Below are 23,208 nucleotides of genomic sequence, written 5' to 3'. Positions count from 1 at the left end.
CCTTGGCCTCCCAAAATGCTGGGATTACAGGCGTGAGCCACACAACGACCCAAGATAAGTTCTTCTTTGTCAAGTATCCAGACAACAAAAATTTACTTACATCTTTAAGACCTTATGTTAACTAATTACCTGCTGTCTTAGGACAGAGGATATTATACATGTTTTCTTGAAGGCTGAAGGCCGCTATGACTATCCATTATTGTAACTGGGTTTGACTACATAGCACAATTCAAGTTGCATTTTAGATTTACCATCTTTGAAGTCCAATGTGATTTTTTTTTTTTTGAGACGGCGTCTCACTCTCTCCCCTAGGCTGGAGTGCAGTGGCGCAATCTCGGCTCACTGCAAGCTCCGCCTCCCGGGTTCACGCCATTCTCCTGCCTCAGCCTCCCGAGTAGCTGGGACTACAGGCGCTCGCCACTACGCCCGGCTAATTTTTTTGTATTTTTAGTAAGGACAGGGTTTCACTGTGTTAGCCAGGGTGGTCTCGATCTCCTGACCTCATGATCCGCCTGCCTTGGCCTCCCAAAGTGCTGGGATTACAGGCGTGAGCCACCACACCCGGCAAGAAGTCCAATGTGGTTTTTTATGGATAGTACCATGCTTGCCAATACAGACCCCTCTGTAACATTCCCTCCTCATCTTTCCTTTTGTTTTTCAGCTATTAATCCAGTGTGTGAAGAAACCAGAAAGCAGGTTTGTTAGGGTCTTGATGATACGAGGGCAACATGTTCCAGGGAGAGTTCAAGTTTCTGCACAGCTTTAGGGCTGGGACTTTTGGCATGTTTGAAACAGGGTACAGATTCCTTTCACTTATGTGTCACTGGAGCAGAGTTTGTAGGGTCTACATTGCTAGAAGTCTGGCTTCTGGGTGAGGGAGAATGAAGGTCTACTTAATTTTATAAAACACTGATACTTTCATATGTAGCCTTTAGGCCAATCAAAATAACTGGCCACATGGAAATCAATTGGATCTATTAACTGAAAATGGTTTATGTTTAACAAAATCTGTAAAATGTGAAATAATATTTTAGCACAAGGAAGAAAATACATTTGAAATATTTAAGTGGGTTTGTTGAGTTTGGAACAACAGGACTTCAAAATGGTACCTGCCCTAAATTTTTCTTAGCTAAGCAAGCAGAAGTCATCTCAATGTGTAAAGGAGATAGAAACTAACTACAAAAAGAATTCTTTTCCCAAAGAGAAATACAGCATTTTACAATTTATAACAATTGTTTTAAAAAATTCTATCTTAATTTTATATTGACAAAGCTTGCTTAAATATTTAAAACTTTAACACTGTTTCATAGTATCTTTTAGCTAAATTCTTGGAAAAGGAAATCTACACATTAAAAAAATAGTAATTTCAAGGTCTCATATCTCATGTAGGGTCATTCCTTGAAAACTCTCCTATGTGAGCATTTGATTTTGAGTACCATAAAAACATCCCTCAGAAGTACTGTGTGAGCAGGACAGGGCACTGGCCACCTGCTGAAGGATGGCACAGACTGAGCTGGGAGCACTATGCCAACGCACGCACAAGACTAACTGTCCTAGATGTCAACCTGTAACCAAGCGCTGTGCTGCACCACCGCAGAGCAAGGCTGTGCCTGCGACCTTACCTGGCTTCTGTATAACTGCATTGCAAGCGTTTGCAATTTCTTCCCTCTTTGCTTCATCTGGGTATTGATTCTCATTGAAGTAACTGCAGAGGCAACCAATACAAACACAAAGTTTTTATTTTTCAAACATACTCTCATTAAAACACTAACTTGTTGAAAAATATGTGCTGTAAGATGCCACACGTAAGTGTCTAGGTCCAGGCTGTCGAATGGAATGTTCTGTGAGAGTAGAATCTTCTATGCTGTTCAGTATGGTAGCCAAAACTCAAAAATGGCTACTGAGCACTTGAAAGGAGGCTAATGTCAGGGATGGAATTTGAATTTTATTTAATTTTAATTTAAATTTGAATAGCTCCATGTGACTAGTGGCTATTATATGGGACAGAACAGGTCTACATACTGCTGTGCTTCATTAAAAGATGTCATTGATATAGCAAAAATTTGAAATTACCCACATATCCATCAATAGGAGAATGGCAGAACAAATTATGGGATATCTATACTTATACATTGCTATTTAAAACTAGTAGGAAAAAATAAGTTAGAGTTCTGTCCACTGACCTGGAGGGATGTTTATGACATATTTCTAAGTGAGGAAAACTATCCGCAGAATAATACTGAAAACACTGTTATTTTCAATATTGGTATTATACCAATAATAATATGAAAATATCATTACAGAATTTAAAAATTCCTATGTGTACATAAGTTTGCATAGATGAAAGCTGGAAGACTACACAGTAAGCTTAAATACTGGTTACTGATTTGTGGGGAGGGGGCTTAGTGGGAGGAGTTTAAACATTTTCTTTTTCATTTGTTAAAAAAGTATGTATTACTTTTGCACTTTTTAAAGAACAATAGTACTTTAAAGAAAGAATAAATTTACTTAACCCATCCTTAGAATTCTCAGACCCATCAGACTGCATGTGGGAATAGAATGCTTATTAGTGCTACTTTTTCAGTCACCCATGAGTTTAAAAAAAGAAAAGGAGAACTTTCATGGTTTCAACTTGGAAACTTCCAATCAGGAAATGGGCCCCTGTCAAATTCTAGCACCTACCATTTTTTCACGGGTTTCCCTTTCCCTGTAATCCAGCCTTTCTTAAGCCTTCAGCACTCCTGTCTGCACTGGTGGAAATGCCATCCTACTGTGAACAGCACTGGAGGCCCCAGCCCTTCCTGACGATGACCTGCAAACCCAGCTCCTAACACTGACTCCCTCCTCTCACCGCCCACTCTTCCTCGGAGGGCATGCCTTCACTGTAGTTATTTATTTATTTAACCTCATCTGATGTCTCATCTGACGTAGTCCTGACTCACGGCAGCTGTCCCCACCTAACTACCTTTTCTGTAAAACTTACGTCATATAGCTATATCCTCCCAGTCTTGTCAACTACCACCCTCCACCATGGTCTTCTGCTTTATTTGAGCATCTCTTCCTGCACAATTTTCTGCTGTCATTTCTGGGACTCCAGTGTGCATACTGAGGATTTTTCCAAGTCACTACCCTCATAACTGCTTCACTTTCACATTTCTAATAGCTTCTGTCTCTGCTCTATGTCTGCTATTTACTTAGGCTAAGAAGCTTTGGATTAACTCTGAGAACTAACAGCATGGCTGTCACCTAGAAGAGCAGAATCTCAGACCCCACCTCAGACTTACTAAATCAGAATCTGAATTTTAACAAGATTTCCAGGTGACCTAAAAGCACAGGTCATAACTTCTGAGATGTTCTGGATGAGTTCATTTACACAAAATTTAACAAAAAGCAGATACTAAGTACCTAATATGTGCTTGTCACTGTGGATAAAGAAAGATGATATAGTTTCTGACTCCGAAGTGTTCACAGTCCACTAGAGAGAGACATGTAAGTCAATACCCTGTGGTGAAATGCCATAGGATGTACGGACAGAGCACTGAGGGAGCGTGGATGAATGTGTGCTCAGTGTTGTTAGCAGGAGCCTGGAAAGGCGTCACTGAGGAGTGCCATCTGAATTAGGTCTAGAGGATGTGCAGGAGATTGCAAGGCAGAGAATAGGAGGAAAAGCATTTTATTTAAGAGGGAACAGCATATGCAAAGGCAAAATAGCAGATAAAAGCTTTTGAGGATTCTGGGCATAGAGGAGTTAAATGTGGCTAGAACATAGGGCTTGTACAAAGCAATGAGATACTGGCCTGGAAAGGTGGGATGGGGCCAGTTTGTGAAGACCCTTGTGTGTTCCTCAAGAAGACTTCATACTGAAATAAACGGGGTGCCTTCAAGGTTTCCAAGATACACAGAGATATACTCCCATCTGTTCTTTAAAAGACAACACTTTATCTTCAAGGCTTAACCCTTGGAATTCTACCTCCATGATCTTCAATTCTGAAATTCCCCAGTCAACTTTGTATTTACCTATGCCTCGTCTTCAAAATAATTTGTTCTGCACTTTCTTTATTTTAACTCCTTAATTCCCCCAACCACCAGTTAAAAAAACAAAACAAAACAAAAACAAAAACAATCTCTGTTTTTCACTCCTCTTTGGGCTTCACCTGTCATTTCTTAGCCTGAACTCCATGGCATGCAAAATCAGCAACTTCCCTTAGAGAAACTAGGTTCTTTAGCTTTTCTGTCCTTCCATCATACCTGTCCAGTCAATCTCCTACCCTGCAGAAAGCAACTTCCATTTATTTTCTTCCATCCTTTTCTCAGGGGACCAAGTGTTCCTGGACAAAGTCATAAAATAGGGCCAATTGGTTTTTTAATAAATCCACATTTTTCAACCTTAACTGAGACCCTCATTTCTGTTCGGAATTCTTTTGGTCTTTTCTAACCAATTGCCTTTCATATCCCATCTTTCCTGCCCCATTTACCTGAAAACTTTGCACTCTCTTACCCCAAGCCCTCAAATTGACCACTGTCACTTTTTGCAGATGACCTTGCTTTCTCTCTTATGAAGATGGAGATTATTTAATATGAGTTAATTGCTTGGCTTCTCAACTTGTACACTGTTCTAAGCATTACTCATTCATTTGTCTTATGGCAGAGGAAGATGCATGCATTCTCCTCCTCTTCAAGGTCAACTTCTCCGCTTTTGTCTTTGACCTCATTCCCCTTCCTTTCATTTTCTCAACTCTCTCCTTTCTTTCCTGCATATCTCATCTTTTCCATGTGCCCATACAGTGATCTTACTTCACTGTTTTTATAATACATATTTCTTCATTATTGTGATCTCTGAAGTCAGGATGCATTTTATAATTGGTGGTGTTCTGTCTCCCTTACTGGCACGTCAAATAAGGTGTGTCTTACAATCTAAGGCCTTCTTAGACTTGATGGGATACACTAGTTGCTAAGACCTACGGGTTCCTTTTAAGCAATAGCTCTTTGGCCAGTACACCTCATTGTGATAACTTTTCTTCCAAGTGACTGCAAAGCCTGTGATGACACTGTACCCGCTCCAGCGCCTGATTAATATTCCTAAAGTATATCTCTAGTTACTATCCTGTTCAGAAATTCTCAAAGGTTTATTAGAGAGGTGTTCAAAGTCCCCTCTAAACAACCTCATAAAAACCCTAGAAGAAAACCTAGGTAATACCATTCAGGACATAGGCATGGGCAAGGACTTCATGCCTAAAACACCAAAAGCAACAGCAGCAAAAGCCAAAATTGACAAATGGGATGTAATTAAACTAAAGAGCTTCTGCACAGCAAAAGTAACTACCATCAGAGTGAACAGGCAACCTACAGAATGGGAGAAAATTTTTGCAATCTACTCATCTGACAAAGGGCTAATATCCAGAACCTACAAAGAATTCAAACAAATTTACAAGAAAAAAACAAACAACCCCATCAAAAAGTGGGCAAAGGATATGAACAGACACTTCTCAAAAGATGACATTCATACAGCCAACAGACACATGAAAAAATGCTCATCATCACTCGTCATCAGAGAAATGCAAAACAAAACCACAATGAGATACCATCTCACACCAGTTAGAATGGCAATCATAAAAATATCAGGAAACAACAGATGCTGGAGAGGATGTGGAGAAATAGGAACACTTTTACACTGTTGGTGGGACTGTAAACTAGTTCAACCATTGTGGAAGACAGTGTGGCGATTGTTCAAGGATCTAGAACTAGAAATACCATTTGATCCAGCCATCCCATTACTGGGGATATACCCAAAGGATTATAAGTCATGCTGCTATAAAGACACATGCACATGTATGTTTATTGCAGCACTATTCACAATAGCAAAGACTTGGAATCAACCCAAATGTCCGTCAGTGACAGACTGGATTAAGAAAATGTGGCACATATATACCATGGAATACTATGCAGCCATAAAAAAGGATGAGTTCGTGTCCTTTGTAGGGACATGGATGCAGCTGGAAACCATCATTCTCAGCAAACAACCTCTACATCTTTATCTGCTACTCCCATATATGCATGCTACCACCTAGGAAAATGGAATAACTCTATAAACTCCTTGCATCTCTATACCTTTCTCTTGCAAGTACATCAGCTTTTTGCCTCCCCCCACCCCGCAGTGCAAATCTTATCTTTCAGGGTACACCTCAAATATCACCTCTTGGCCAATCAAATGTATTTTCTTTGCCCTATGGATCCCACCGCACTTCATCTATTCCTCTCTTATATATCTTTCATCTTGTATTACAGTTATCACTGTATACATCTGTCTTCTGTTGCACTGAAAACCACATGATGCCAGGGTACAAGTCTGACTCATCCTCACATGCACTCCTCACTAATGATAGTGCTGACGAGTCAATAATGATAGACAAAAGGCACCACCAACCCAGTGTGGGGGCCTCCAAAAGAAATGGATCTCACAGTAAATGAACTGCTAACAAGCGAGGGCAAATAGGTATTGCAAAACGGATCTTGAAGGATACGTACTAAGGGGTTAGCAATGACTACCTCCAAGAAGTGACAGTGTTGGGGATGGGGGTAAAAACGGAAAATATTGGTGGCAATTAAGAATGATTTTCACTTTTTCTTGGAGAAATAAGAAAAAAATTTTAAAAAATTGACATTCTGCCTTATATACTTCTCTGTTGAATTTCTGAAATAAACACATGCTATTTTTATAAATTACTTTTTAAGAAGAGAACTTGGGAGAGACAGTACAATATTTAAGAACTAGTTTAATGATTAATACAACTCTGTAACTATTTATGTTTGGAAAGTGTATTTGGACCAGCTAGAAAATATTAGGATTGTGATTTCTGTTCTTGTGACAAATAGATAAAGCCATGCTATCTCTGGAAGCTAAATTAGAATTTGCAGTTATTCATGGTATATATAATTTTTTGTACTGAGTTAAAAAGGTTTAAAATGAATTAAATTTAATTAAAGATTAAAATTAATCTGTATTTTTAGGATCTAACTATATAAAATAAAGAAGGTTAGAGTAAAAAAGGAAATCAGTAACTTTTTCCAAATCAAAGGCTAAAGAAAATAAGAATTGATTCAATATGGTTTTAAATCTCTAAGTCTGGTAACTAATTAATCCTTTCTTCTCTACTAAAGACCTGTTATTTTTGTAATTAAGAAATGTAGGCCTATTAAAAAATATGAATTTTCATTGAAACGTGCTATTGCAGCTGGAGGAGTATACAAAGGACTGTTAGCACAACTCTCTTCTTTCTCTATTTCTGTAATGTTTCAATGTTTAAAAAATATTAATTCAAGATACAGAGTATCATCTAAATGGATAAAATGACATTTACAGTACCTCATGGTAAAATTTAAGTTTAAAACGTAATAAGATTTTTCACTGCAAAACTCTTAAAACTTTTTTGTGAGAAAAGACACACAATATTGATATAAGTAGAAGAGTTTTTTGAAAAGATAAAGGTAGACCAGGAAATTAAAATACCAAACAACTATGTATTACATGACTATGCATAAGGCATTGTACTTGAGGGGTATGAGTAATTTCAAAATATGGGCCCTGATTATGGTTCAGTTGAGAAGAAGATATAAAAAAATTAAATAATAAAAGGAGTCAAAACATAACTGTGACAAAATAAAATGCATCTAGCTTCTAATTAAGTATAAAACAACATGTTAAATTCAGAAAAGAGTGATATCTCTATGGACTGGGCTGATCTGGGAAAGCTCATTGAATTGGGCAGGCTTCTGAGGGGTGAGCAGGTTGCAGGCATTGGAGAGGCAAGGGCAACAGTAATAGTAAAGACAAAAATATGAAGGTATAAAACTTAAGACATGCTTGAAAAACAGAAGGCAACTAGTGATGTGATCTGATTAGGCTATAGGGCTTACAGAAGGATGGTCATACACGCTGGTTTGCCTGACATAGTGCTGTTTTCTTGGATTATTAACAAATCCCATCTTAATCTCCCAGAGTGTCCCGCTTTGGACAATAAATTATATGGCTACTCTAGGACCACACTACATTTTATATATATATATATATCTGAATTTAATGTCAACTAAAATCCTCTGAATCTTTTTCACATGTGCTCTGACGAGGAGGATATGGTAATTGCTCAGAAAAAAGGAAGCATCAAGAGGAAGATGGCTATAGTTTCTATCTACTCACAAAAGGAGGTATTTAAGCCCAAAAAATATGCTTGGCATATAATAGACAGTAAGTATCTAATGAACAGATGGTTGAATAAATGAATACATCAGGGAATAAATGAATGAGAAAAGGAAACAAAGGTGAAAACAGAAAACAGTGGTTTCAGTTAAGACTTTTGGTAAAACCCAGACTATCTCAGGAGAAAGTGAGGATTTCACCATTTTGTACAATTATCTTCTCTAAGTAAATTTGGTGGTTTTAGCCTAAGCTATTTTTGTTTTATTTGTATTTATTTTTGATATTTGTGTTTATTTCTGAGCTATATATAACCAAAATGAACTGCCAATGAAGTTGGGAAATAGATCTAATAACTTTGATTTTGAATATACTGAATTAGTCATTCATTTCAATCACCCAAAAATGTTAAGTCCTAGTGTATACCAGGCAGTTGGCTAAATGGTGGCAAAGGTGAACCAGAAAAAGCTTCCCCAAGTAGTCACCAGGAGATACAGGTATGTAAAGAAGATATTATGAAGTACTGTAAAAGAAATTGTATTAGTTGTATGAATACAGTACCGCGGTAGCAGAGAGGAATGTATATTTGGGCAGGGTCTTGAAGAAATAGCAAGGGTTTTCAGGGCAGAGAGGGTGGGTGCAGGGAAATGTTGTTAGGCAGAGGAAACAACACGATATCCAAAGGCAGTGAAAGAGTCACGAAAGAGCTTACAATGTTCCGAAAATGGGAAGGAGTTTAGTATGGCTAGAATACACAGCGTATGACGGGGGGTTGTGAAAGGTTGGGTCCAGATTTTAAAGGGTATGGAGTTAACTTTGTAGGCAACTGGGAGCTATAATTTAAAGCAGAGGTATTCTAAGATCAAACTTTTTTTTGTAGGGCAATATCTCTGCTGATACTAGAGGCAGAAGCCAGTTAGGCAGCTGTGATGATGGCTGTGGAGAAGGCCTGAAGTAGGTTGAGGCCTGGACATAGAAAAGAAAGGTGAGATTCAAGAGATGCTTCGGAATGGTGATAAAATGCATTCAAGACAGCCCTAGAACAGTACACACTGTTATTCACCTTCCAACATTTTAGATTATTTTGAAGGACTAGAAATTTCTGTTACCAAGTGGATAAACTGTAGGAGAACTTGGCTGCTGGACTCTAAAGGGGACCTGTTTCTGAAATGAAACTCTGGAGCTCAAAACATACTTCTAGTCCATATGAAATGTATATAGCCCTAGACATTTCCTAAGACAAAACAGGAAAAGAAGTATAAACAAAGGTCCACAGGTAGCAATAAAAAAGTGATAAAATAAATCCGGAGGGCACTACACTTCTACAGACAAAGGACACCGTCGGCTGAGTGATCAGTGAATGTCTTCACAGGGAGAAACCAAATGATATTTTGCCAGACAATGACAGCAAAGAATTAAAATGAAAAGTGGCAAAATAATTTACATGAGATGAGAAACCATAAGCTAGTAACAAATGGAAATGTCCTTGAACCGCTTTCATTTCAATAACACTGAAGTCTATAAAAATTGCAGCCAAAGAATTCCTTCTTTTGTGTCTGCATGAGCAGATAGAAAAGACAGAGACTGACTCTCCAAGCAAGGGATAATGCCATGTAAATGAACATGTTCTTCTGTGCCTTCCTGTGAACTACCTCTGCTAAAGAGATATTTAAACCTCATCATTTCAGTTATCCAAAATAAGGTTTTAGAATTGCCAGACATGTCCCACTAAGTACAATTCAGTGTGTATTTCTTCATCACCAAGTAAACTTACTGGGCAGTGGGCAGGAAAGGCCTGCTTTTAGAAGAAAGATTACTCTTTCAGAAGAAGGAAAAAAACCAGCTTTAAACTAACATACTTTAGAACCTAAGTCCCATCTCCTATTTGAGAGTATCTATGTGGTAAATGATCCCTGGAAATAAACAAAACGATTTCCATATCCAACCACCAAGGACTGGGTAATAAATAAGAGGATATTCTTAAAATGGATTTAGTCAATGAAAATCATGTTTTCAAAGATCATATAAGTGAGAAAGTATAAAACTACATATCTGGCACAATCATCTTTTGTTTGAAAAGATGTGTAGATATATACATAATACACAGAAAAATGACCCAAATGAAATATGCCAAATGTTAACAGTTACTATCTTTGGATTGTAGTATTAAGAGGTATTTTAATTTTCTTTATATTTTCTTGTGTATCCCTCAATTTTATATATTAAGCATGTGCTAATTTTATAATTTAGAAAAGCATTATTTGAAAATAAAGTTTGCTGTCTTAAAGTATCAGCAAAATGGAATTAGATTAAAATTATTCTTAAATAATAAACTTTAGCCTAGCTTAATGCCTTTTAGCAACAAACCAATTTACATTTTAAAAGTTTGTTTTGCATACACACTGAGGAATAACAAACAAAAGATGTTCTATACTAATGTATTTTTTACAGATGAGCTTATTTTTAACTCCATGGGGACTTAATAAAATAAATAATGGCTCTGTCCATATCAACCTTTTAGAAGGTGTGAGCATAAGCTAAAATATAAATGAGTTCTGTTACAGAAGAAGCTGTAAGTTTTCATGACTTTGCAGCATCTTAAGGTTTTAAAATAGAATAGCCTGTGAAAAGAGAAGAGAGTTCTAAACGGAAAAATAAGTACTGACCTAGGAAGAGATTCACATGAGAAAGTGAATTCTTGAAGCCTAATTTACAAATGCCTATGGAATCCCATAACACAGCTCATTACACATGGATTTAGATGTAATACAGAGTAGATCTTACAAAGAATCAAAGACCTTTAAGCTGAAAGCTTCTTTATTTTGCAGGGGAGGACATGAACTTTGCAAATGAGGAGCCAGAGAGAACTGACTTGCTCAAGGTCACGTGACCTGTATCTCAGGTTTCTTGACTTAGTTCACTAGATCAGGAAAAGCCATTACTCAGCTAAGAGACATGGTATTGTTTCCGACTTCATTTAACGTATGTAATGCAAATCTCTGTATCAATGAATCACCTAGACCAAGTTTCTGTTAATTTCACAAGAGTTCCTGGAAGCAAAGATGTGGTGGCACCAGAAAGAAACTCGTGATAGCCCAAGGACCACAGTTACGTCTCATCTAGCCTTGCCTTTTCCTCTTTGGGAAAGGAAATCTAATTGCTCTGGAGACACAACCATAACACTGACCTCCCTTTTTTCCTGGGCAGAGGAGAATTAAATAAACCCTGGGACTTCTCACTTGAAACAGAACATCAACACCCATTAAGTGTGTCTACTACACAGTTAACCTATCTTAGAAGAGTTAGTACCTCTTCAGACACTAGCAGAAAACAAAGCTTCCAAATCATTATCAGGATGGTAGGATGCTTTTCTTTACTTGTTTAAAAAAAAGAAAAAAATCCATACATGAGAATGAGAATTATGGACACCATGTATGAAATGTGCCCTAACATAAAGTTTTCCTTTCCCCAGGCCCTTCACTGCAAAGACTCTATGTTTAAATGTTTCATTTACTTGCAGCATGCTAATAGCCACTAGATCCCACTTGCTAATTGATAAACAGGTGTCAAGCATAACACTGGATTTAGAAGGTGAGTTTTTAGTACACTTTATCCTATTACTAAGCCCTCAAAACAACACAGGCTATCACTTGTCCTAAAACATGCAGTCTTAAATGAAGTGCTACCATATTAGAGGTTTGGTGTGAGTCTTATTACTATGTAATAATTGGTTTTCCTTCTAATGTGTACTATCTTTTAATTATGTCTGTGAAGACCATGAAAAGAATGGAGACAATTTTCTAGAGTTGTCACAAAAACAGTAAAACTGACAAATTTGAACCAAATCTTAAAGAAAAACTGAGAAACAGTATTTCTCCTAAAACATGTCTTTTGACTACCACTGAATTTAGCAAGTATTTGCTTAGCCCTCCATTTTATTTAAATAATGAAGAAAAAGAACATGCACAAGAGGGCAGTGTTTGGTTTTGTTAGTCTATGGATTTCTTAGTTTCCTAATGAAAAGACCAAATGTGAGTGATAACTAAGGTCATACCAGTGGAAGCCACGGTACCTTGGAGAGTAAACCGCACTTAACCAGTTTCCAAACTCCTAGGGCACAGGTAGTGGTATACTCCTTCCTCCATTTGCTCCACTTTAGCTAGATGCCAGCTGCATCTTTCTCTCTCTGTTTTGTCAGCCTTCACTGGTAGAAAGTAGGTTTACCAAAGAGGTTTGTAAGGTGACCCAGAATTAAGTTTCTCATTCATGGTGTACAAGGTGTCCCAAGGCAGGGAATCTATTCTTTTTTTTTTTAAGTGCTGAATTATAAACTGGTCACTTACAAACTTGACACGACTGATCAATAATTATTCTAACATGGAGATCAACAGAACAGGATTGATAAGGATCAATCCATTGTTTTTTGCATGGTTTTTCTTATGATCAATACTATGCTTCTGCAAAATGACTACCTCTTGCTAAAAGGCTATTGTATTGTCTGTATCTAAAATGAGAGCTGGTCCTCCCAGGGATCAATCCAAATTCTTTATCTCAATAAGCAGCAAACCAAGCATGGAGAACAGCATAGATTCTTTTAAGAATCAGAGGTGCATTGGTCTGGGATTATGCTGATATGTCTCTGAAGGCAGAGGGAGAAACACAATACTTTATATACAGGGATACTTATTACTTTTTCTTAAACCTAGACTTTTACTTCTTTTTTCTTAGGTTTGCTGCTGTTTTAGGTGGGAGTCAATCAAACTACCAGGATATAGATAAATGAGTCTTCAATTGCCTTTGTTTGTTTATTTATTTATTTTGAGACGGAGTCTCACTCTTGCCTAGGCTAGAGTGCAATGGCGCAATCTCAGCTCACTGCAACTTCTGCCTCCTGGGTTCAAGTGATTCTCCTGCCTCAGTCTCCCAAGTAACTGGGATTACAGGTGTGCACCACTAGGCCTATTTTTCTGTATTTTTAGTAGAGACGGGTTTCACCATGTTAGCCAGGCTGGTCTCAAACTCCTGACCTCAGGTGATCCAACCGCCTCGGCTTCCCAAAGTGCTGGGATTACAGGCATGAGCCACTGTGCCTGGCCCTCAATTGCCTTTTAAAAAGCCAAATTAATTCTGATCACATCTGACCAAAAAATGTGCTACTTATATTAATACTGACAGAGCTGGAAAGTTATCTTACCAATTGTATACAAGCTAAATAAATTTCTTCACAGTAACACTGCAGAGCAAAAATATTTTGATGACAAGCCTAGTAAGATGATGATAATCACATAATAGTGTCAAGAAAGACAGAAACGAAGCTTAATCTGGCATTTTAATTTAATGGATGACATGTCAAAGTAGGAACCAATTAAACAGAATATTTGGATGAGACACTATTATAATCAGGGCTCCTAGGTTTTCAAAGTATACTCTTAAGACCACTTTTAGATGCCTCCTACCACTAAACTAGCACAGTCCATTCAGATCCTACCAACTGAGATCTTCAAACACCAAAGACATATACAAGCCTCTGTACATGTTGTGTATGTTTAGTATAACAGTAATGATTTCTTAATGCCATTAAGGTCAGAACCACATTTGTCCTGTTAATTACTGTATTGCCCAGTATCTATTACAATGATTGGTACAAAGTAGAAGCTCAATACATATTTGCTTGAGTTTTTGAAGCTCCACTAGTTTTCTGTGAAGATTTTCCAATTCATCTATAAGTTGATTTCCCTTGGTATTAATGTTTATAATATGATGCCTAGAATTCTGCTCTGGGATGAATCATATACTTAACTGGTCACTCGTTATATACAATACCAGTATTTACCTAACTATGCTTAATTTATTTGTAAACTGTGGCCACAGAACATTGTTATGAGGAACATGGGGTCTTTTGCCCTGTTTAATTGGCTTGGGGACTAGAGAAATAAGGGGTATACCATTTGTACAATATGAAACTGCTGGCAAAGCATCTCTATGAGGATAGGGAAAAATTTTAATCTGCCTCAAAAACATCATGATAATTTCTCTTCTGGCTATTTCTGTTTGACCAAAAAGGAACCAGGAAGTATAATTTGCCAATTTTAAAATGCATTTAAGCACAGTTCATCTTCTTACTGGCTATGAGAAATGGATTGGGATAACTTTACCTGTCAATAAGTGGGAAAGTTTTGTTGTTTTTTCCTCAAATAGTCTAATGGATTGAAATGAGGTCATGTCCAGGCTCCTGCTGTCTCATGTAAATGTTAAGAACTGCCTTCTATTTGTAGAGAGATACAGGAGGTGTAGTTCATTATGTTCCACCCGAGTCATTCCATAAGGAGTATAAAAGAGGGTAAACTCCTTTTAAAATACAACTTCCAGCATAATTAATTCCAAAATTTATAGTGCATTCTTCCAGCATGTTCTCTTAGAACAGCAATGACATCAGAAGAGAGGGGAAGGAAGACCAGCTTGCCAGGGGTTGCAGTGGTGGCAAAACAACCTAAGGGAGGGCAGAGTGCATGTTTTACATCCTCGTTCATTACAGGCCAGGACAAACATCACATTTTAAAGGACTCAACTCTGCTCCCACAAAATGTTTTTTTAAATGGATGAAAATGATATAATGTTCTAAGGAAAACGACACTGAGGCATTCAAAAGTAATTTTCCTGCTTTTTTGAGTCATTTCGATTGGATCACTTTAAATCTTCTGATTATTATTATTTATCATCAAACTGATTTGAATGACTTAGGATTTTAACAAAATTAGAAAATACTGCACTACCGTATCTCCCACGTTGAGTCTAACATGTACGGTGGGGGAAAAAGGGTGGTAACATTTTCTAATGTTGTTAAAGTTATAGGATCTTCTTAAATATTCGATCAAGTTCAAGTGACACTCTGTAATATCAGACTTCATACATAGCACTATGCCTGCCTACAGACCAGCCGAGTATAACCAAACCCTAGCCCAAAGGAGCATAAAAACTGCACCACTGAAATACCAAGTAGACTTTACTCAGCAGATGGTGAAGTAATTCATTCTGGCAAAGATATTGCCCAAATTTTCATCCTAGCAATGTACCTCTATAATAGAAGTCAGTTAAAGAAAAACTGAATTATCTAATTTTTGTTAACAATGTACCTGTGTAACATGAATCAGGAAAAAAAATTGATCAAAAGATTTTTTTTCTTCTTTCTAATTGAAAATGATTAGAATTTCAAGATGTTTCCTTGATCACGTAGAAAGGGGAATCTTATTTAGGCTTCTGTCTTTAAAAAGGAAGGCTAGAAAGATTTTTCAAAACAGTTTCAATTTTTTAATTCCCAGGATGTTTTATAAATATTAACAGAAAATCCACTCCCCACCCGCAAAATAGTTTGAATCATTGGCATAAAAGAGTTATTACTTCTCTTTTATATCTGGGAGAAAAGTGGCACCAACAATTCCAAAAACTGATTAAGAAAACTGTTTTTTGGTTATTAAAAGAACATACTTCACATAGATACAAATAGCATGCTTTGAGAAAGACAAATGTTGCAAATGTCACAATGTAAGGTCATTCCCAATCTGACTAGAAGCTACTCACCCAGCCTCATTTCCAACCCGACTGAGCAGACACTCAGCAGCCTCATTTTTCCAGTCTCTGTACCTTTGCACATGCTGCTCCCACTGCTGGCCATGTCATTCTTCCTCTTCTCACCCCATCGAAACTGTACTGCTCTCCAGGACCCCACTCCACTGTGACCTCAAGGTTTCCTTTCCTTGCACCACTCTCCTGTGTCCTTATTACATGTACTTGGTACCCATCTCTTGTGTGAGATTTTTAACCTGACTCCTCCAATGGACTGAGCCTGCCAGGGCTAGGAGCTAATCTTTCCATACTCCTCAGCACGGGGTACAGCGTTGAGGAGCAACACTATTAGAAAAAGTATGTTCCTAAAGCCATACCAAAGTACTCGTATTAGATAGGTATGGTTATTAAAATCGTTTATAACAAGCAATTTCCATAAGGACACATAGCTGGTGAGTAAGAGGGTAGGGCCTGGAGCACCAGTTGTTCTAACTCCAAAGTCTGTGTTTTTAACCATTATGTCATCAGAAAAAAAAAAAAAAAAAAAAAGAACTTAAAAAAAAAAAAGTACAAACTATTCAGTATATAAGGTAAATTATTTATTTATTTCTCTCATTATTTATATTTGGATATTTATGGCTTTTTACATTATTATAATATACTGTTTCTTCTTTTGCTTAACATTATTTCATTTGCATTTTTCTTCAAACTTACATAAGCCATATCTGTCATCTTACGATGATATTCCACTTAATAAATTCATCATCACTGACTTAGCCACTTGCTACAAAGCTATCAGAGGTGAATGTAAAGAAGCTGGAAAAACATTCACTGAATTTCCTATCCAAATATAACCACCATCTTGGTCAGATACATGGGCTCTTTGTTATGACATATAAAGAAGATATCTTCACCTAGTTCGCTCAATTCAGCAGCAACATAATAAAGAAGAAAATGAAATGTAAGTTTTTTTGCAACTGTAAAGCGCTGAAACAAGTTTTAGAGATAAACTGAAAAATAAGAGAAGCTGATTTCTTCTAAGCAGTAGGAAGGTGAGTTTTTAGTTTTCTCATTTATAAGGAAGAAGGAAGTAATTCTAACTACCTAGACTGATAAAAAGGTAGGTGAACAATAATTTCTTAGGATTTTCAGATTGCAGCAACCTCAAGATACTTCATTTCTGTAATGCATAACCATAAAAACTGAGGGAACCAGAATCCAAGCCAATTGCTAAACAAACTATTAAGATAGCTCATGAGAATATGCATTAAAACACAGTCCTGAAGAACTGCTCTTCTGCAAGAGCTTAGTTATGGACGTGATTTTGTTTTCTGAAGTTAGTCTGTTTGTGTTGTTATGCTAAGAGTCAGTTATTTTCCAAAGATTTAATTCTAGGGTGGGAAATAATTTCTTATCCAAAGCCACAGAATCTCAGAGAAAACAAAGACTCTACACAAAAACAGGAAATTATTTACAATCATAGCATAGAGTGATAGAATAATTTTAATAACTTGAAGGACCTTTTAAGAAATTATATAACATTTACTAATTGATTTTAAAAATAGGTATTGATCGGCCAGGCGTGGTGGCTCACACCTGTAACTCAGCAGTTTGGGAGGCCAAGGCAGGCAGATCACCTGAGGTTGGGAGTTCGAAACCAGCCTGACCAACATAGAGAAACCCCATCTCTAATAAAAATACAAAATTAGCTGGGCCTGGGGTGGCACATGCCTGTAATCCCAGCTACTTGGGAGGCTGAGGCAGGAGAATCACTTGAATCTGGGAGGCGGAAGTTGTGGTGAGCCGAGATCGCGCCATTGCATTCTAGCGTGGGCAATAAGAGCAAAACTCCGTCTCAAAAAAAAAAAAAAAAAATTTGCTTTTTAAATGAAAACAATTTTGTTTTTTACATGAAAAAAAAAAAACTGGAACCTAATACTTTATTCAGAAAGTATAAGATACACTAAAGCACATACTTCAGTTTTACATTATAATCAACAAAACTAAGAACAGAGTTGGAGGGTGTGCTTAAAAGAAAAAAGTGTAAAAGAAAAGAAAAAAGAAATGGACAGAAGTCTTTTTGGCAAACTAAAGTACCAGAAGGTGAGGAAGAGGAAGATACAGAAAGGAGTTTAGGAACGAAAATAAACAAAAATAATAATAATAAGGGGGCCTAAGAGAAACAAGAATAAAGAAACAAAGAGAAGAAATCTAGGTTAAATGAAATAAGGACTTTTGTCTTCCTCATCTCTGTGTCCCAATTCTTAGTCTAAACCTTAGCAACAGTCAATAAATGTTTACCACATAAAAGTTAAGGAAGATAAAGGGCTAAGAAGTTCAACGAGTAGAATTATTTTTCAAATCATATTTTACGGTTCCCATAACTGTAAGGTCTCAAAATAAGCAACTTAATCTTATTTCTTGTGTGAATGTAACCAAGTTAATTAGTCTCTTTGAATTACAGGTTCTTGATCTAAACAACAAACTGAACTAGATGATCTTTAGGGTCACTTCCTTATTCTTTGCAGTAATGGTGACCAAATATAGGTAAATGAAATCAAAGGAAGGCTCTCAGCTTACACCTGGATTGCTTACATGGAATCAGTGGTCAGTAGATGCAATTTATATTTTTTTGTACAACAAGAGCAAAAGTCACTTACTGTTCACATGACACAAGCTGCTGTCCAAAGAAACATCCAGATAGGTTTTAATTTCTCAGAAGAGCAATATTAGAAAGGATTTATAAGTATTTCTGCTCTAATTATTTTTCTGGCTAGGAGTAATCTTACTGACATTAGAAGGGTCTCTAACTCCATAGGTTTCTGCATAAGTGATATACATATTGGTACATTATACAGAATAATGAAAGATATAAACAAAATAGCATCACTATCACAATGCCATAACAAAGTGAGGATACTGCTAAGGAAGAAAAACATGATTATTTTTGCATTTTGCAAAGTAACAGGATTCTCTTCAAGAGGTACAGTGTTTTTTTTTAAGATGGGGAAAATCCTACTAGAAGTTATTTCTTCATTTTTAAATGACAATTAAGAAAGCCTCAAATTATATAAAGCAAACAAGAAAAAATATATTAAATGAAAGCATAGCTTCATGAAACGAGAGAAGAAGTGGAGAGAGCTTCCTGGGTAAATATTTTTAAAATCTCACAGTGGTTAATAAAGGTAATAAAAGAATAACAGGAAGTGACACTAGGAAAATAGGGCAGGTTAATATTATTCAGAGATTGCTATAAAAGAACACAGAAGAAACTGATCTTCCACAGTCACTTGAAGCTTGAACCTATGCGTCTCTTTTGTCTTTACACATACGAAAAGTATTACTACAGATCATCATATCATCGCTCCGCATAGTTCAGAGTCAGAAGACTAGGAAAAGAAATGTTCTTTGCAGGTCAGGGTTTTGATGACTTGCAAAACACTAGGCAAGTTGCACTGCAGTTGTCTGAACCAACCACACCCAGTCTGCAGTTAAATATAGAATTTAGTTTCTGGAACTGTTAGTCTTAACCTTCACTGAAAAAATTAAAAGTAAAAAGGAGAAAGGAAAGAGACTGAAACCAAAGTCTATGTACTAATAAACTGTCCTGGGAAGAATTCCAAAATGCAGTAAAGACCAAGAAAATTAAATTACAGAAACCTCAAGCAATGTTCTAGAAATCGTTTTACAAGCTGATTTGTCTCTTCCATGCTAGTTCTCCCAGTATGTAAAGCATCCTTGAATAAAATCCACTTGGTTACTAGATGCATGTCTCTAATTCAGATTATATACATGTCAGGTTAACAGCAGTGACACCAAATTTAAAACTATGATATAATTTTGATTCGTTATAGTATTGTGGTTGTGATGCTATTGTTGTTCATGAAGACACTTTTATTGTAAGACCTGATTTTTAGATGCTTAAATTTGGGGGAAAGAGATACTCTCAAGCTAAAATTTTTAATGCTGATTCCTTGCCTGGGAGAATATTTTGGATTAATTTTTTAAAGTTGTTTTGGAGACTGACAGAGGTTAAAACAACAAAAACAAAATATTTTCCGTATAATTTCAGAGGGTTCTAGGTTTTACTAATGATTTTGTTTCATATTGCTCACTGAAGATGAACATGAACAGAATTTAATAACAAAAACATATTAAATATACTTATCCATAAGAAAAATAAAACATGCAATAGTTTTCATTACAAACAGAGGTATTCATTTGCCTTCATTAGCATTTAATTTGCATGTTCCTGGATACACCCAAATACAGGGTCATCATTTAGCCACTCTGATTAAAAATGATAGCAATAAGTAACCTTTCCACATAAATTTGGCCCCAAAGCTGGTACTATTAACCATTATATTCTATTGCTTCTATCTATCACTGCTAGGTATTCTCACATTTATGCCTGCATCCAGTCAAAGCTTTTTTCCAAGTTGTTGCTTCTCTTTCGTTCTTGCTTAGTTGGGCTGAAAAACCTGTAAGGAGATTTGGAGGCTTATTTTACCTTCCTCCCTTGTGACCAGAATAGGTGCTATAGCCAGGTCTTACTCTTTTGTGTCCCAGTCACATACGCTAATGTTCTAGAGACACACCTGTTTCCAAAGATAAAGGAATATCTAGCCCAAATTGCTGAAAGATTAGTAAGGAAAGAGTATATTAGAAGTCACTCTCCTAGGCCATGAAGCCTCCAAAACTTCTTCTAACATAAACCTTCTCTTCAGCTCTACTCCTTTCACTCTTCTCATCCTTAAATGTATCTATTCTTTCTATTCCTAGCACTTTGCCTCACAGCCCTTAAGTACTTCATTGAATGAATGAACAAATGGGACAGTTAGGTTTGTAGAATCACGTTTGAGCATGTAGAATCACATGATCTGCATATGCAGATATTCCAGACATTCACTATAGATGACTTTTTTCCCCTTGAGAATTTGTAAACTACTTAAGGTAAGCCTAGGTTACTGTTAACACACAGCAAATGCTTTATTTAAAAAACGAATAAATATTAGTCAATTATATATTTTATCCATTAAAATCTAGTCAGGTCCTCTTTTTAAAAACAAAATCCTTTTTAATTATAAATATTTTAAACCCACAAAAATATAATAAACCCACAATGCCCTACATACCAGCTTCAACAATTAGCAACCATTTTGCCATTCTTGTTTCATCTTTTCCCCATTCTAATCCCCATATGCTCTTAAACAAATGGAAGGTTGCAACATATATTAATCTAGGGACATCAGACTTTAGAGTTAATAAAGCCCAAGTCCACGAATTAAAAACAATCAGTATATACCCAAATTAAAATAACATTCTTCTTAGTTAATAAGAAGAACTCAAATCTATGAATAGCACTGGTTAAAGATCTACATGTGGCCGGGTGCCTCAAGCCTGTAATCCCAGCACTTTGGGAGGCCGAGACGGGTGGATCACGAGGTCAGGAGATCCTGGCTAACACGGTGAAACCCCGTCTCTACTGAAAAATACAAAAAACTAGCCCGGCGAGGTGGCAGGCACCTGTAGTCCCAGCTACTCGGGAGGCTGAGGCAGGAGAATGGTGTAAACCCGGGAGGCGGAGCTTGCAGTGAGCTGAGATCTGGCCACTGCAGCCCGGGTGACAGAGTGAGACTGTCTCCAAAAAAAAAAAAAAAAAAGATCTACATGTGACTGGGACACTTGTTAGCTTTGTGGTCCTAAGAAGTTAGTTATTCAACCTCTTTGAGCCTTGACTGCCTCATTAGAAAAAGGAAAAACCAGGACTACAGTGAGAATTAAATACGGAGGGTAAGTATATGTGAAGCTTCTAATAGTGCACTGAATAAATGCTTTTTTTAAAAAAAGCAGCTTGATATAATTCATATACCAAAAACTTCACTTATTTAAGGCATACAATAGTTTTGAGCATATTCATAAAGTTGTACGAGCACCTCCACAACTGATTTTAGAAATCTTCAGCACCCCAAAAAGAAACACACACCCCTTAGCCATCACATACCCCTCCCAACACCCGTATCCTCCCCTGGCCCTAGGTAACCCACTTATCTAATTTTTGTCTCTATAGGTTTGCCTATTCCAGATACTTCATCTAAATGGAATCATAGAATACTGTCCTTTGTGACAATAAATGTTTCTGGAATTAAATATTTTAAAAGTCAAATATGTGGAATACACCGTGGAATGAGGTCAGAGAAGGAGAAAATGCACATATATATGAATGATGCACCAAGACACATACTAGGAAATATACATATCATTGAAGTGCTCTGGGTATGTTAAGAGGCAGGAAAACTCTGTGTGTGTGTGTGCATGGTAGCAAGTAGGTAGTTTGTGGACAGTCTCTGATTGCTTTATTTTCTTCATTTCCTTTCATGATGAGCAAGGTCACCATGAGAGAATGAGGATGGGGAGTTTGCAGAGAAAGAAGAAAGTGTGAAATAATCTTATAGGAGAGTGGGAAAAAATAAACCAGAAAGGTATAATATTCTGCTTGGCAGAATTAAAGACCCACTTGAGGTTCAAGGTCATGAATTTAAAATGAGATCAGTCAGTAGGGTTTTAAGTTTTTCTCCAGCCACATTTTGCTGCAAAAATGCACGAACTGTATAAGTGGATATATTTAACCAGAGTTTATTCACACTCATGGCTTTAACTGTACCTAATATATTGATGACTCCCAAGTCTCCATTTCTAGTGCCACTGAACTCTCCTAACACAGAAATCTTGAGGTGACTTCACAGTCAAAGCATTAAACTAGAAAAAGCTTAGATGGAAAAAGAACAGTGGTCTAATAAGGGTTATGAGAAAGGCATTCTACTGTGTGATTTATACATATTATCTCAAATAATTCTCATAACTCTTCTCATAATAACCATCTCCACTTTACAGAAAGCTGAAATTCCCACAGATTAAAGTGAAGCTGTGACTAATTCCTAAGTCTGTGTGCCTCTGAAGTCCATCTTTTTACTTCATCATGATATTTAACTCTTCATAAATGTGGAAACTGGGACCCAGAGATGCTGAATGATTTGCCCAAAGTGAAAGCTTTTTTTTTTTTTTTTTGAGATGGAGTCTTGCTCTGTCGCCCAAGCTGGAGTGCAGCGGCTCAAACTGGGCTCACTGCAAGCTCCGCCTCCCGGGTTCACGTCATTCTCCTGCCTCAGCCTCCAGAGTAGCTGGGACTACAGGCGCCCGTCACCACGCCTGGCTAATTTTTTTTGTATTTTTTAGTAGAGACGGGGTTTCACACCCGTTAGCCAGGATGGTCTCGATCTCCTGACCTCATGATCCCTCATGATCCGCCCTCCTCGGCCCCCCAAAGTGCTGGGATTACAGGCGTGAGCCACTGAGCCCGGTCAGTGAAAGCATTTTCCAATAACACGTACTGTCTCCCAGATGCTCTCTAATCACTATGCTAAACTCTTAAATACTTCCTGTTTTGTCATTCC

General features: G+C 37.1%; 1 protein-coding gene across 3 annotated transcripts in view; it reads right to left on the bottom strand.

Moving 5' to 3' along the window:
• Positions 1–23,208, bottom strand: part of HMBOX1 (homeobox containing 1) — a 166,996-nt gene that overhangs the window by 6,462 nt on the left and 137,326 nt on the right. For all 3 annotated transcript variants that reach the window (XM_025393806.1, XM_025393805.1, XM_025393807.1), the window contains one exon: positions 1,623–1,705. In XM_025393806.1, coding sequence (XP_025249591.1) covers positions 1,623–1,705 — 83 coding nt within the window. The remainder of the gene's footprint in view (positions 1–1,622; positions 1,706–23,208) is intronic.

Source organism: Theropithecus gelada, chromosome 8 (genome assembly GCF_003255815.1).
Source record: "Theropithecus gelada isolate Dixy chromosome 8, Tgel_1.0, whole genome shotgun sequence".
Classification (NCBI taxonomy): Eukaryota; Metazoa; Chordata; class Mammalia; order Primates; family Cercopithecidae; genus Theropithecus; species Theropithecus gelada.
The sequence above is the reverse complement of the archived record's forward strand: the minus strand, read 5'-3'. Positions and strand labels throughout refer to the sequence as shown.